General features: G+C 32.5%; 1 protein-coding gene across 1 annotated transcript in view; it reads right to left on the bottom strand.

Annotated features, from left to right (window-relative positions):
- The window catches only part of LOC138942045 (low affinity immunoglobulin epsilon Fc receptor), an 83,210-nt gene that overhangs the window by 47,701 nt on the left and 18,974 nt on the right, over positions 1-16,535 (bottom strand). Inside the window, exon 2 of the mRNA XM_070312077.1 lies at positions 10,582-10,672. Coding sequence (XP_070168178.1) covers positions 10,582-10,672 — 91 coding nt within the window. The remainder of the gene's footprint in view (positions 1-10,581; positions 10,673-16,535) is intronic.

The raw sequence follows: 16,535 nt of genomic DNA, 5'->3' as shown, positions 1-16,535 counted from the left end.
GCTTAATCCAATCGCACTTATTTTACCGTATTTCGCAAAGTCGACCTTTTCTGCCGGATTTGCCGCTTCTCTAAGCTACAATTTATTTCATCGTTTTTCGAAAACTTAGTAAATTTAAGAGAGAGACTAAATTCATAAAGTAAAAAAATATGCTTGAATCGTACTAATGGATATATGGTAACTTTATGCAATAATGCGAGGAATTTGAGATTTATTTTGTTATTCAGAAGAACAAACAATAAGCACCAAGAAAATCTTATAAAAACGTAAAATAACAAATCAATTTTTTAAGTATTTTTAAAGAAATAAACTATCTTGAAAAGATTTGAAAACTTTATTTTGTACAAGAATTATAATTTTTCTATTTTCTTTATTTTTAAATTAGAAAGAGAAATGATTGTTATATTTCTTGAATTTTTTTGTATTTTTTTATATTTTTAAATATAATATATGCATGCAAATCTTTATGCAATTTTCACTCTTCATAAAACGTTGCCAAGAGAATGATATCGTGGAAATAAAAATTATATTAGAGATCGATATTAGAAAATAATCTACAAATTTTTTATTGATCTTATTCTTGCTTCTCTTGTCGAGTACTCGCTGCTGTTGCGTAATGTGACTCTCAATAGACGCAATTCGAATAGGTTTCCTAATTGGCAGCTTTTTTCCACAATAATTGGAAGAGATCGTACGGAAAGCTTCTTCGCGAAGAGATCTCAAGTTGAAAAAGCATAGAACGGAAGATATATAAAATCGTACGATAACAAAGCATTTCTATGACAAGGATTAATGTAAAAAAATTGAACCTTATAAAGTGTTATAAATTATTATCGTACCAATGCCTGGTAATTTTTCATTTCTGTTAAAATTCGTATATCAAAAAACTTTGTGTCAAATTTGTTTTTAAATATCAATTATTTTCGTTTTGTCAATTAAAATATAAAGGACTTACGTTTTGCTAATCTCTATAACTATACTCTAAATACTTTGTAAATAATTTAAACGTTATTTTCTATGTTAAAAAAATTGTATTCTTAATTACTGTAAACATAATTCTTTACTATGCGTGTATGTGTATAGTCTTATAAATAATATCTGTTCACTTAAATAAACAAAATAAATATCATAGTGCAAAAAGAAATTTTCATCGTTTATGATATAATGAAAATACCACGAAATCTTTTCATACAAAAGTCAATTTTCTTTCATCGATATGCGTAACGTGGAGGTAAAAATGGCAAAGAAATAAAAATAAAGACGTTTTCACGGAATTATTGCAGCCAATCTTGCTTTTTCCTTCTTTTTTATAAAACTGCCGCATTGGCATTTTACTATTCTTTCCGGTTTGGAAAAAGTGACATATCCGATTCACCCGAGAAGTATCGATTCAACGAATTTATTTAATTATTTTCTTAATAATTATTATTAATTAGATGCACAATGTTAAATTTATTTAAGAAAAAGAAACACGCACACACACACACACACATATATATATATAATATATTGTATTTTCTCTTATAACTTTCTCCTTTCTCTAACTCTTTCATTTTCTAATTTTAATTAAAAGAAATTAATTTCGATAATGAAGTAACATTCTTCAAAGAATCTGATCCCTGGTTTTGCTACAAATATTTTTTTACTGCAAAAAAATAGAACATGTATAATAGAAAAGATACAGACGAGAATACAAATAAGAGATAGAGAGAGGTTGGTGATGCTTTTCCGACAAATAAAAATTCATGACGCGCAGAGTAAACTGACCATATACCGCGTTATATCCGCCAAATGATTACGAATACGAAAGCATCAAACAGCATGTCGGCTTTTTCGTGAGTGCTATTTTTTTTCATAAAACGCGGTGCAAGGAAAAAGAGCTTATCTGGGTTCATATCAGCATTGGCAGGATTATTCCCGCATCTATGTGAACTTTCGTGCGGGTATGTGTATGTGTATATGTATATGGTATAATGTATAATGTGTCTCGTATAGTATGCGTGCGTGTATGAGCATTGAGAGTTTTCCGTTTAACGACTGGTCGTTTCAGAATTTCGAAATATCGTAGAATGACACGGAATGAAGCGCGGCCTCCTTTCAGTATTTGCCCCAGGATTTCGTTTAAATTTAATGAGCTCGATAAGTCATGAAAAGTCCGTTTCAACATTGCAAAGTGCTCAATATATTTGAAAGATCGAGTTTTATACGATCCACGAATTGTCTTCGGAACTTGATTAATTTGATGAAGACTGATGTTTCCGTACCGATAGCTGAACAGTACCAAATGTCTTATCAATATTATCACATCTCTAATTATTAAGTTATTACGATAGAAATGACATTTTAAATTGCCTGACAATTTCAAAAAAGAATAAAATTTTATTTAATTTTATATGAAATAAATTATTAAATTATATAAGTTATAAATCTATTATAAATTTTATTATCATTATATATTATATATATACCATATATAAATTATACATTTTTTTTTCAAGTTAATAAAAATGCTAAAAGTAAATAATCTTTTTTATAAATTTCTCGATTGTGTTATATCGCAAATAAAAATGCACGCGATGATATAAAACATTCAACAAAATTTTCGGAAATATTCGCGTCCATAAAATTCCTATGAAACATTAATGGCTATCGCGAGTCCGACGAAGATTTATTCATACGAGACATTAGTGCGTTTATGAGCACATGAATGTTTAGTCTTCGATAAAATTTCAATTTTCGATCTTCGAGGAGAAGCTAACACTATACCGGGGGAAATGCTGTAGCCATCGGTCGCACATATTCTCAGCAACTTCGTGGTGAATTACATTTGCGTTTGCAGTGTAAATGTTTGAACCAGAGTATATATATAGTGTGCGTGAATATACCATATATAGTGCGTGCCTTAAAAACATCACGAGATAAAGCGCGCGTAATCCGGAAGCTCCACACAATCATTAGAAACTCCATAAATGTCTGTAATTGTTTCACAGTTTACAGCATATGAAATAACGAAATAAACTGATAAAGAATAAGTAACGTAATATTTATGTGAGTAACGCTTAATAATTGAAAAATTGAATAATAATTTACCAGTCCAAAAAAATAGCGTTTTGAATTAAAATTTAATTTATAAGTAAAACATATTTTATCCTTATTTTTAATGCAATTGTGAAAGTTAGTGGCTGAAAAACAATGTTAGCGCACATTAATATATAATAATCAATAAATTTATAATTCTTTGATGTATTATAATATAGAAAAACATAAAATAACTTAATAATTAATACGCACATTAATAATTATTTATTTATTATACAAATTCATAATAATATCACATTATATCAATTATTTAAAAGTTTTTCGTTTGATATAATATAATATCAAAACTCATTAATATAACGCAATCAAGAACGTGACAAAAGTAATATCGAATTTAGAAAAAGTTGTGTAATTTTGCTTGAAAGCCTTGCGAGCAGATGAGTCTCATGGGCTCAACCTTGTGGCTTTGAACTACCTAAAATACGGAACACAACCCGATTATGTAAGTTCCTATAACGCACGTCACTCATGTAACGTAGCGTCACATTATGCGCGAGATACGTTATCATGCAGGATGCAACCGCTATCATCTCGGAACATTTTAAAGGACTGCTTGTCAATACTGTACAATTGCAATTTAAACGTCATCACGCGCTGTCGATATAAAATATCTAAATATATAATTTCTTTATTAATTTTCTAAAAAAAAAAAAAAAAAAAATCTTCAATTTTTTTATTATATTTAATACATTCTGCATATATATGGTACATACATTTTTATGTTATTTATTAAAAGATCTTTGTAACATTTTATATCATATATAGTAACAGGTAATTCATAAAAGTCTGTTATTACCCCTGATAAGATTAAAGGTAAGACATAAAAATTATTATTAGTATTATTAATACATTTAACATATTTTAGTCTACCAATAATAATAAATATTGTATAATTTCCAATATTAATTACTGTGTAAAATATAAGGATATTATGGAACACAAGCAAGTGTTTGGCGCAATACAGTGCACCTTCCATAAAGCACAACGCGCGTATATTGGAATTATCAAAAATATAGTATCCTACAGACAATGAAAAATACATTATTGCTTTGCACATAATACTGAACGTGGAATAATCGAGCAGAAAAAGATTCCAAAAATGTGCACTGTATTTAGATTTTATTGTATAATAGTCTAGTCAAGTAAATATATAACAATTTATTTTAAAAACTCTTCTAACGAGAGAAGACGGGCGATAAAATTGAGTATCTATCGATGTTCGATGAGTAATAAAAATAATATTAGATAAGAAAAACGAGAGAGAGAGAAACACAGAAAGCGGAATATTCGTTAACAATCTGAAAAAGAATAGAAATCCGTTGGGAAAATAATGACGCCCGGCTCTTGTGTGTGCGATGCAAATATAAATCGTCAGCGTGACGATCGTAAATCTACTCTGCTCCTATTTTTATTTATCTGCTTTTTCTTTTTACGTGTCATATCACGTACGAGTTAAAACGATGGTCTATTACAGCGGATGTGCGGCAATAATTTTTAGTTAATGCGCCGATGTGCCAACAAGGATTATTATGAAAAAATACAGGCTATTGTTTATTGTGTGCCAGAGCTTGTTATGTACTTTTTCTGACTCGAATAATGCGATCGATCATGGATACTAACTAAGTTCTAGAAAGCAGAAATCTTTTATACCTGTATTGCTAAATTGTTATACGCAAACAGTATTTTAGAAATAAATCGATATAATTAATATAAACCGTCGCTCTGTTTTAAGTTATTTTTATCTCTTGATTTTATATCCCGAGAAAGATTTGTGCTTTATAACAATAAGAGGTCCCTTTGATATTGGAAGAAAAATCGCGGATATATGGGGCATAGAAATTAAAATAGAGCCTATACACTATATTTACTACGCTTTGTAGAAAAAAACTATTGTAACATTTATGTTGCCAACAAAAGCACAATGTAGTATGGACCGCAAGGATTGTGCTGGAGGTCACGAGAGAGAGTGAGAGAGAGAGAGAGAACATGCCCGTCCAATCGTTTGGGGAAAATCAGCCAACTTTCCCTCAATCCCACCGACGCAATTATCCCAAGTTCCGGTTTCCGATCGGTCCGTTCTCCTCCCGGATATTTCATAGGTTAAACTTTTCCGAATGACTCCGGTGACCTCCTTCCGCTTTTATTGCCCGTATCGCGAATCGGACGGTAAAACTCTGTAAAAATTTCATTTAAATCGTGCTCAAATAAACCCCATTACGACTGCTCGTCGATGCGATTGCTATTTTCAATTCACTGCCGAAAATTATTCGTTGTCCGTATAATATGTAATTTCAATCTATAATATACAGGGTATATCTGAAATGATGCACTAAACTTTAGGAGCATATTCTAGAGGTCAAAATAAGACTTTTTTCCCTATGAACATGGGTCCGCAAATGAACCCTTCTCCGAGCTTGAGGCCCCTAAAGTCTGGGGAAAAAATTAAAAATTGGCTGTATTTCAGAGAAAAAAAAAAAAAAAGATGGTAGAAGGTTGAAATTTGGTATAACTCAGTAAGTTATGAAGTAAAGTAAGCCAGCGTTGCGTGTTTGGTCAATTTCACACATTTTCGAATTTTTTAGCTCGGAGGGAGGTTCGTTTGCGGACCCATGTTCAGAAGAAAAAAGAAGTCTTATTTTAACCCCTTGAATACGCTCCTAAAGTTTAGTGCATCATTTCAGATACACCCTGTATAATCTCAATTTACTCCATTTATTTTTTATTTGTCTATCCGTAAGTTATTATTATATTATCAATTTACAAGACGAGTACAAAATATTTCATTATCAATTTCATCTGCGAAAACTTATTATTAGAGATATGAGCGTTTATTAATACGCGTAGTTATAATTTACTCTACTGTTACTTCTCGTACATTCACAATATGTATATTATTCGTCTACATTTAGATCATTTTTTTATTTCAGCTATTAAAAGATTACAACTATAAAATCGATTTTAAACTAAATCCAACATAAGTATCGACTAAAACGTCATTTCATCAAGCTATTCGCGTACTATAAAATAATTTCATTTTTCTATTACAATTTCTGGACTAACATTTTCTAGCAATTGCAACTTTTACTCATTACGAAGCCGAGGAATCCTTGAAAATGCGAATGGTGATAGGTTGGCACAGACGACGCAAAACGAATATATCGGGCTTCAGCAACGAAACCGTGGAGTGCAAAATCATCGAGGTATCGCAGCTACGCGCTACAATGCAGCGCAGCATCGGGCGGACAATGGTCCTTTTTTTCATTTGAATGGGAACAAGGGTGAAGGGAGGGGGAGAGAGAGAGAAAGAAAGAAAGAAGAGCAACGTGGCGGGCTGGCCTTAAAGGGAGACGCGCGTGTACGTGGTCACGTAAATCATACCTCGAAATAGATTCGAACGATCGCGGTCGTTCGGTCGTGGATTGTGCAATGTCGGCGCGCCATAAACGCTCAGACGCAAGTCCGATTTGCACTAAAATCTTATTTAAACGCACAACGCTAAACTCGCGTGGGCTTACTTTGCACTACAATTACGTTATTGGCTCCAACAGCGATAACACACAATAGTAATTTTTACATAAAATCTTTATAATCGCGACAATAATCTGAGATTCTAATATAATAATTAACTATCTAAAAATTTAATTATTTTCGACTACATTGTGTTTCACAAAATTTTTCATCGTACTTATACACATTTATATAAATCATAATAAAATCAAATCCAGAGCAATTTTATTTTATTGTCATCGCACATATAAGATGATCAACAACGATGGTAATTTTCCGGATAATCTGATTGATCCTTGTATTTAAACAAAAGCTTAATCAATGAGCGGAATGATTCGATGAAATCGTGATCAGTATGAGCAATGATCATTGCGCTCGCGATTCATTTGCTAAACGAATTTTGAAAGAGAAGAGACGCACGAGAGTATTTGTCCCATGTTGTTAACGTTAAATACGCCGGTTTAATCGAACGCTGCAAACAAGGTTTTGTCGTATCGAATGTCGATTCGTTTACTCAAGCGCATAAATCATGGCGACATCATGGCAGATCATTGTTACAACTGTAAAATTTTATTGCTCTTTTATATTATTACGGATGAGTCTATTAACAGGGAGTCTATAATCAGGGGACGATATCATCGTCGCGCGCCAGAATGAAAATTCCGATTCTCATTAAGTATCATCGGTTTCCATTAAAATAGAATTTTCAATTTTCGTCGGAATATCAATTAGGTACCAATTTTCCAACGACGAGAACCTACTCGCTTCGCTCAGGGGAAAACCCTGATTTCAATTCCGCTTTAATTACATCTGTCCAACACTGATTGCCTATTATATGCTTCTAGACGAGTCTAACAAACGACGACTCTCAAGTTCTCCTTGCGAAGAAAACTTTTTAGCTGCAACATCCTCGATTTACAATCAGACACATACATATTGCATATATATCTAAAAAAAAATGTGTCGCTTATATATATTTTTCACGATATTTCTTATACAATTTATTGTAAAAGTCACAGTGCATATCTAACACAAATTCAATTAATTTGTTTGTAACTCAATTTGATATAATTTCGTTATACAAATCACATTAAAACTAGATATTTTGATAAAAATATTCTTTGCGATCTGTATTAAAATAATATTATCGCGATTCGTTACAATAACGGCTCGAAAGTCGACTTTCGTGTTATATATTAAAAGTAGATTATTTCTTTTTACCTTTAATGCAGAGAAAAAAGTCTTGGATAAAAATCTAGAAATATTGAATAAATTATACATTCTAAATTCAATAAAGACACGTTTCATTTTTAATCGTTAATAGGAGAAGCAAATCGAATCCTTTACAAGAGATTTCCATAAGTCGAAGGATGAATAAAATAATGCCCTCGAGCAATTTTTTTCTCAAACGTAACAGAGATACGAGCTATCGACTAAGAATTTTCTGAGGATTTTTCGCAGCGGAGATATTCATTCCAAACTTTTTTACGCGCGATATTCTCACTTAATTCGATCTTATTCTAACCGTCCTCCGCGTCTTATTCGAGGCTCAGCGACGTCGAATTTCCTTATATATCGCTGATGTATTCCCCCAATCTGCTTCCAATCTCGCGTAGCATCATTCGTCGGCACTCACTCGAATTCAAAAGCCTCTCGATTTCGTTGGGTTCGAGTTTATCGAGCGGATAAAATGTCTGTACGCGCCGTATTCATTTCGCGGTCGCTCGAGCTGCAAAAATTTTATGTGGAAACTACAGAAACTATGTGCGAGACATGGTATTCTAGCCTCCATTATAGTCCGTCTCAGAGGTGAACTTTGCAGCTCCATGGTCTGGAAATCGACATATATGAGAATCGATCGCGCCTCATTTCAAACGCTAACGATTTTCCCATCCAGTATATTCTTGACTATTACGCTCAGAATATATAAATACATATCCTTTATTCAATTTTCGGCGCACATTAACATTGTTAAAGAATAATTCGTAAAAATATCAAGAGCGAAAAAATTGCAGATGATACGAATATAAGTGTATATAACAAATTGAACGAGACAAAAGAATAAAGAATCGATTGTGAACACTGATGTTACTTACTACGGCTTGTGTATATAAATTTAACAGTTTTTTTTTAAATAAATAAATAGTTGATGAATAACCAGTGTCATATAATGTAATTGATATTATAGATTGTATTAAAATTCCATCGCAATTTTTAAGATTTAATTTTTGCTGTGTCTCAGATGTCTGTATTCGCAGATAAAACGCAAAGAGAGAGCATAGGGTATAGGAGAATGTGTAATCCTTATCGGTAAAAGACGACATGTGGGTCTAATTAACTTCGTGTCAGTTCTAAAAGATTTAATCCTACGGAAAATCATTCTCGTGTACTCGAAGAAAAAGGAAACATTAAGACTCTGCATCCTTCGCAATTCCGAGTAATTGTTCCCGGATAAATTAAAGATCTTTGAAGGAAAGACGAAGTAAAGATGTAGATTTAATTTTCTGCTGTCTCCTGTTGTAATAAATTATAAACTTTTCTCGTCAGAAAATACACGGAAATCCGATTAGATACTGTGAAACATGGCCGAGATTTTTAGCGAAGAAGCACCTGTATTGATCTTAAATTATCTTGTAGAAGGTGCAAGGAAATGTCAAGAATACGTCAATATAATGTCAAGAATAAAGATAACTAAACAAATGACTTTACTGAATCCTTATAATCCTTTATCCCATAAAGTTTGACAAAAAGGAATAAAAGCTCGTAATTAATTATCGAAGAAATCTTTATCAGATATGGACAATCGTTAATTAATGGACAAGCGCGACTTACTTAACATAATTAAAACAGAATTGATAAAAATTATTTCTTTATACAGCTAACGTAGTCATGTCGCGAATTGCGTTTTATAAACTTGCAACCAAAAAAAAGAGATAAATATTATAAAAATTTACATAAGTAATGAGGCTCTTTCCATTGCAGATCTTTATGTAAGATTTTTATGTATTTTAAAGGTCCGGTTGAAACTCAGCTTAAGCATTACAACGCAAGAAAGTTATAATAATTTGTGGTAAATATTTAGAAACAAATAGGATACATAATATCTTATAAAAATAAATTATTTTTGTAAAATTTTTTAAATTGCAATTCTCACAGTAGATTAATATAGATTTATAAAAGCAATATTATTTCGCGATTAATTAATCTTCCACAACGCGCGCGTCAACAATCGCGAACTGCGAGTAAATCATAAAAGCGACACTTACTGCTCGCTCGTTTGAGGAGTCGCCGAATTGAAGTTAAAAGTAATTACAATGGGTGCACGAATTTCGTGAATTTAATGTCCAACGATTTGCGCAATAGCAGTTTAAACGTAACGTGTTATTTTCGAGCCAGATGCATCCACCAAGCCGCATAATTGCTTGTGCGTTCATCGTTTCTCTGCGATTAACCGTTTAATTTATCGCGACGACGAGTGGAACGTTTGAGCATGATTATCTCGATGATAGTTACGTAAAACGGATGGACAGTTAGAGACTGGGCAAAGGTAATTTATCGAGCACTTAGTCTCTACAGTAACATCATTTCTCGGAGTGCAAAGATCATCTGTCATTCTACGGACAGACAATCGTGGATCTAGATGCTTTCATGATTAAAACGATTCGTTAAAGTTAGAAGTAAGACGAATTGCCAGTCTTTTTATATAGCGCGTGATCAATATATTTAAAATATTACGATTCATCTATCAATTGTATTACTAGTTGAATTAGAATAATGTTTAAAAATAATTTTGCCTAATTATATTAATTATTTTTTTCAATATTAATTTCAAAGTAATTTAGTATATGTACATATATATTTTTATATATTTTTAATATCAAAAATTTGAAAATCTCTCAATTATGGCATTATTCTTAAACACATTTTACAAAACTGGAATAATTAAATGGCACAAATTTTGATATGGATACTCACTTATATTCTTATCTCTGTATTGCGGTTGCACATGACCGATAAAACAGACGAGGAGCACCCATACTGCGTACCAACACGTTCCCATTTTCATCTGAAATGAGATGCAACATTCTAAATAATTTTTATTAAGAATTCAGTAGCACATAACGCATTGCACTTTTCTTTACAAATGCGATGTTACCGCAGCTTTGCATGACATTTTATTCTTTAGCTAATTATGAGCTACTCTTTCTCTCTCCCCATTTTTACTCGCAGCAATAATATAATATAAATTATTTAAATAATTTAACAAAAAACAAATTTAATTATGCATAAAATCTGGGAATATCTACTTTAAATTTCATTTAAAGTAGGATGAAACATTTGGAACAGGATCCATATATATGTATACGTATATCGCAGATTTATTCACGATAAATTCTGGTCGCTTTTGCTCGCTTGAAAGGAACGCCATTGTTTTCTTACGAAAACTTATTGTTTTCCCGTTCCATCTCTTCCGATCTATTATTGTGCTTATTGAGACGAACACGCCGTCCAAAGAAGAAAAAGCGCTTTTAATTTATAAAAGTTGTCAATTTATGTCCAAGTGTTTTGCAACTTAAAGTTACTTCGAAAGGTATAAAACGTCTTTGACATTACAATATCGTTTTATGATTTTTAATACGATATAATTCTTTAACATTATTGCATTCTTTTCGCAACTTTATTAAAATATTATTACCGTATAGCTCTTCAATTTTTATTCCCAATATTCACTTTACCTTTGAAATATATTCGAAAAAAGATCGATAATTGCGTTCGCACATTTTTATAACTATGTCGGATCATCGACCCATCTTGTAATCATTGAAAGGATATCCTTTGTGACAATCGCGTGGATAATCGAGAAGCGAGAGAAAGACACGGAGTAGGAATAAGATTCGCAGCGATGGAACACACGGTTGAATATATCTGAGTTTCCGGCACAAATGCGCCGCGCGCGGAGAGAGACGTTATAAAATATTTCTTTGAGGATTTCAGCTGTGGAGAGATATTTCGTTCGACAAGCGTTTCCGCACGGCATATATCTGCATTTTTGCGTCAGTTTACGCGAATATTACTCGCAGGTGGAACCGAGGCGCGAAAAGCGTTCCTTCGTGCAAAACGACGATGGCCGCTGCATCCGCAAAATTAACGCGTATTCGTTGTCACGTGATTCTACCATCAGCTTCTACATATGTATTTTATTGTCCCTTTCAAAAGAATATGCGCCAAATATACTTCTCTCGTTTTGCGATGTAATATCGGTGCGTCGATCTGAAAACTCATCGATAATTTGCAGGTGATTGAAATCGCTTGGCAAATTGTCAGAGTAAAAACCGTAAAAAATATCGGCTGACGTTAATTATAGCGTTGCATTTATTGCAAATATGCATTTCAATTTTTATTAAGGGATGAAATGTTTTTTTAGTAGAATATCGGCCAAACTAAGTTTTATGTAATTTTTGAATATTAAGCGTAATCGAATGTATCGAATGTTACGAATTGGCAAAATATACTAAAGTGCTCTCGAAACGCACTAAAGTTCCATTATTAATCGTTAGATATGTTTTCATAGTCATTAGTAATAAATGGTTAAAAAGACTAGTATTACAGCAATGCATAATTAATGATATGTAATACGTATCTCATAAGTATTGTATATTTATTATTTTCTGCACAATTAATGGATAATTATATAATTATTGTATATTAATACATAATTATATAATTATCTATTAATATTAAATAATATGTATTTGCGAGAGAGAATTTGAATTAATTATTAAAAGATAAGTACTACTTTTTTTCTATTCAACAATAACGATAAAAAAAATTGCGTTTTTACCAAAAATATAAAAAGATTAAGCAGACGCGTATTGTTATCGACGTTTTCAAAAACTATTCGGACGTTCTCGCATTTCATCCACTCACATCATATTTGTTTAACGAGCGATCTCGAATGTGTCCGAAAGATAGACGTCACTTTTCCCGATGTGGCGGATACATATCCTTTCTGAAGGCTTATCTATCGAGGGAGCTGCCCTATCCGGAGAAATCCCTAGACGAGCGATGTAAAAGTTCCTATTCTCTTCCGAAAGGAAAACATCGTCTAGTGCTCGGAGTGCAGGTCGTTCTCTCTCGACCTCAGGATCATCTCGAGCAAGAGTATACGAACACATGCGACCTGCCGTGTGCACGTACACAGGTGCCCGACGACGAAATGATACTCACGCTCCAAGTGGCGAGCCCCAACTACGAAGATCCCTCGAACCTTCATCGATCACTATATACCTGCTAGGGTCAACTTCTCCGCGTATCTCATTTCATGGTTAGCCGGCTCGAAAATATTCCCTATTCCTTTTCATCGCGGAGCAAAAAGGGCGACTTTGGTAGGACCGTCGAGATGCGAAATTTAGAACCTACTCTACGGAGGTAAATAAAACGTATTCGAGTCGTCGATTCCTCGAGTTCGTGAATCCCGGGATTACTCCTCTTCTCATATTTCAATAAGCTACGCTGTACGTGTGAATAGACGTCTTCCGAAAGATGAAATGACGATATTCTAATTGTTTAAATACATATTTATATCTCATATTTAATACTAAATGTTGTAGTTTGCTTCTAAACTTTACGCTTAATTGTTATAATTTAAAGACAATAAAAATTTCAACAAGTTTGATTAATAAAAACAGAAAACATAACGACAAAAATATAATACACATAAGATGTTTATTCTTTTTACAAAATAAAAGATTCACAACAAAGTTACAATGGCTTTAGTGTTGCTTAAAATAAAGCGAAATCTTTAAAAAGGATATATTAGACAACAGTTTATTACAAACAATTAGAGAGTATTATTTATGGATTAATATTTAGTTTATATTTATATGAAAAAAAATGTATTTATATTATCATCAAAAAGTAAAGACTAACGTAAAATATAGTTACAATCTTCTCACAAGTATGTTTGGGCTTTAAATAAAAATATCAAATAGATTTAATTATATTGTATATAAGAAATGTTATTAGAAATAAAATAAAAAATTAAACATAATCAAAGCGTGCAAATCTTGGATGAAAATCCTACCAAATCCGACCGAGTGATAATTAGAGCTCTTCGTCACCGCGATGGTAGGCCAATGAATGCTTTTCTACAAGAAAGCTTCCCGATCAAACAAACCTCCCTTACTAAGTAGCTCTTCGGAGATTAAATCCTAGATTCCTAGTTGGTGCAGAAGAATGCAAATGTACTTGCATAGAAAGAGTCAAGAATCATTATACCACGCACGATATCTAAATTCAACAACCCGCTATTAACAAATCGTAGCATTCAAATTGTATAAAAATACTGATAAAAAATGTATTTGTAAAATATATTGAAATGCTATAAAAAGAATGTTTATTAAAAGTAATTTTAATATTTTTAATTTATCTATTAAATACTTCTAATAGTATTAACAATAAAAAATACAATTTATAATTTTAATTTCGTAATATTAGTAGTATCATATCAATTTTATATGTAAAGTCATTAAGAAACATTTGATATTAAATTATGCATATGGAGTAACTTGAGAAATTATTCCCCTACATCAATGTCGTAATGAAGACGTGAATCTTGAGAAGTTTGGTACCGACTTTCACTAACTTCGCTAACGCTATCGCGATCTTAATGGCTAACGGTATGTATAAAACAGCCGTATGTATAAATAAGTAGAGAAAGATAAGGAGCAAAGCACAATAAAACATGTCAATACGTACTCGCGAATCTATAAATGTTTATAGAAATAAAATTAACATAAATTTAAAATAAAATTATAAGAAAATAAAAATTTTTTTTTTTCAACATAATCGCTTGAAAAAAATTATATATTTTATTTTATTTTATTTTTATCTTATCTAAGTAATCAACAGCGCGGACGGACTTTAATTAAATCTATTATTCTAATATAATATAAATATGTCTTATTTGTTCATTCGTTTTTTATCACGCCCAAAGTTCTTCAAAATTGTACGAGATAACTAATATCAGCGATAAAATATTATCGTTTTGTAAAATAAACTTTAAAGTAAACAATTTTCTCGTCGATCTTGAGATTAGAAGATTATTAAGCGGCATGGCGGCAGCGATCGCGATAGCGATGCTGGCTAACCCAGCGATATTGCGATGAAACAAATATCCGGAAATGACTTTCTTGGGCAGTGAACGATATTAAAAGTTATTAATGACGATCTCGGCAATCTTCGTTTTACCTTATCCCGTGAAGAGGCGAGAATTAAGGAAGGTGCGAACGGACAGAAGGATAAAATCGGAAAAAGATGAGAGTTCAGTTTTCTTCTTGCGGGGAAAGTTCTTATTTTCTTTCACTCTATATCGCGTAGATGAAGCACCTCCAAACATCCATGTACTTGGTTTCTCTCACCGTATACTTTAGTCTCGTTATTATCTCACTATTGCCATAACGTCATTCTTAAGCTTCACTATCGTCGGTCCCCTTTATTGTTATTCTCGCACCGGAAGCAACATTGAGTACAAAACATTATATATATAAACGACTGTCGGATCTTGAAAGAGAAAGAGAGAAAGACAAAACAGCGCGCTAGATTGTTGCGACGATAATCGTTGCGAGAACTCGAGAGGATGGCAATAAATGCAAAATGCTTATATACGATAGTGTCGCTACTTTCAAATAAAAGATTGTAAAAAAAAAAAAGATAGACGAAAGCAAAAATAAAAAAAATTGGCAAGAGATTCTACGCGCGATATAACATTAAAATTAACACTTTTATATTTAGCAAAGTATAAATATCCCATTCTGCTTTTTATATTTTTGTTCATTATTCTTATATTCTGAATATGTATAATATTATCTATATATATATAATTATAATAATAGAATATTTTAAATTTAAATGAAATGCAATCGCATATAGTCTCATATCAAAACACACACACTCTAATCTCGATAAATATAACAATCTAATCTTAATTAATTTCAATGCACATATTTTTGTTCATGACTTTCTTTAATATTTATAACGTCAAAGATTAATGTTTGACACGTCAATATTACAATATATTGAGCCTAATGTTTGTTTCAAAAATTCCATATTTAAGAAAAGTTTTTTGAGTTTTATTTTCAACCCTATATCGCGCGCGCGAATGTTATTGTACTTCAATAATACAGCTTCCTTATCACTGATCGAAGGTTATTGCGAAAAATTGGTGTGGGTCACTCGATCTTCGGGATTTCGATTAAGGATCAAATCGCAACAATCCTTCCATAGGTCTCGACCTCTCGAAGGCAGCCGGCGGAAATGAATCCAAATGGATGGGAAATGGAAAAGCGAGTAATCCATCGTGACACAAATGACAGCGGAATTGATCCATGAGCGACAAAGCTATCTTACGCCTGGCCGATATGACGCAAACTATTGCTGCTTTTTTTACGATGTATCTGGGAAAAAAGTATCTGGCAACAATACCCAGCATGGATATCTGCGGTCGTTCCCTCTCTCCCTATAACTCGCACGAAAGGAAAAGATTTTCTTCGGTAGAGAGGAAGAGAATGCGAGAGGAGGAAATAGAAAATGTGAGATGCCGAGTAGAAAAGTGCCGTAACCATCCCCGTGTCGACTCTACGTCTACCTTACGTGTAAGGGCGTTCGTCCTTCGGATCACGTTCTTCCAGACGATATTCCTTATTTGTACCAGATGCCTTTTGAAAACCCCTCCCCCACGTGTACTTAAGGCCGACGAAGCGAGATAATCGAAGGAGGATGAAGGAATAAAGATTTAGAAAAAAATTACTGGCCGACATAATGCAAAACAAAGTATGAACAAAGCCGAAGAGATATTAGGCTTGTCATACAATAAAGCAACAGCGTTTGCGTAACATCCATGATAAAATTATCTTCTTATTAATCGCATG

Source organism: Polyergus mexicanus, unplaced genomic scaffold (genome assembly GCF_030449975.1).
Source record: "Polyergus mexicanus isolate NDT 795.1 unplaced genomic scaffold, iyPolMexi1.0 SCAF_21, whole genome shotgun sequence".
In the NCBI taxonomy this organism is placed as follows: Eukaryota; Metazoa; Arthropoda; class Insecta; order Hymenoptera; family Formicidae; genus Polyergus; species Polyergus mexicanus.
Note: the sequence above shows the minus strand (reverse complement) of the source record. Positions and strands in the feature narration are given on the sequence as shown.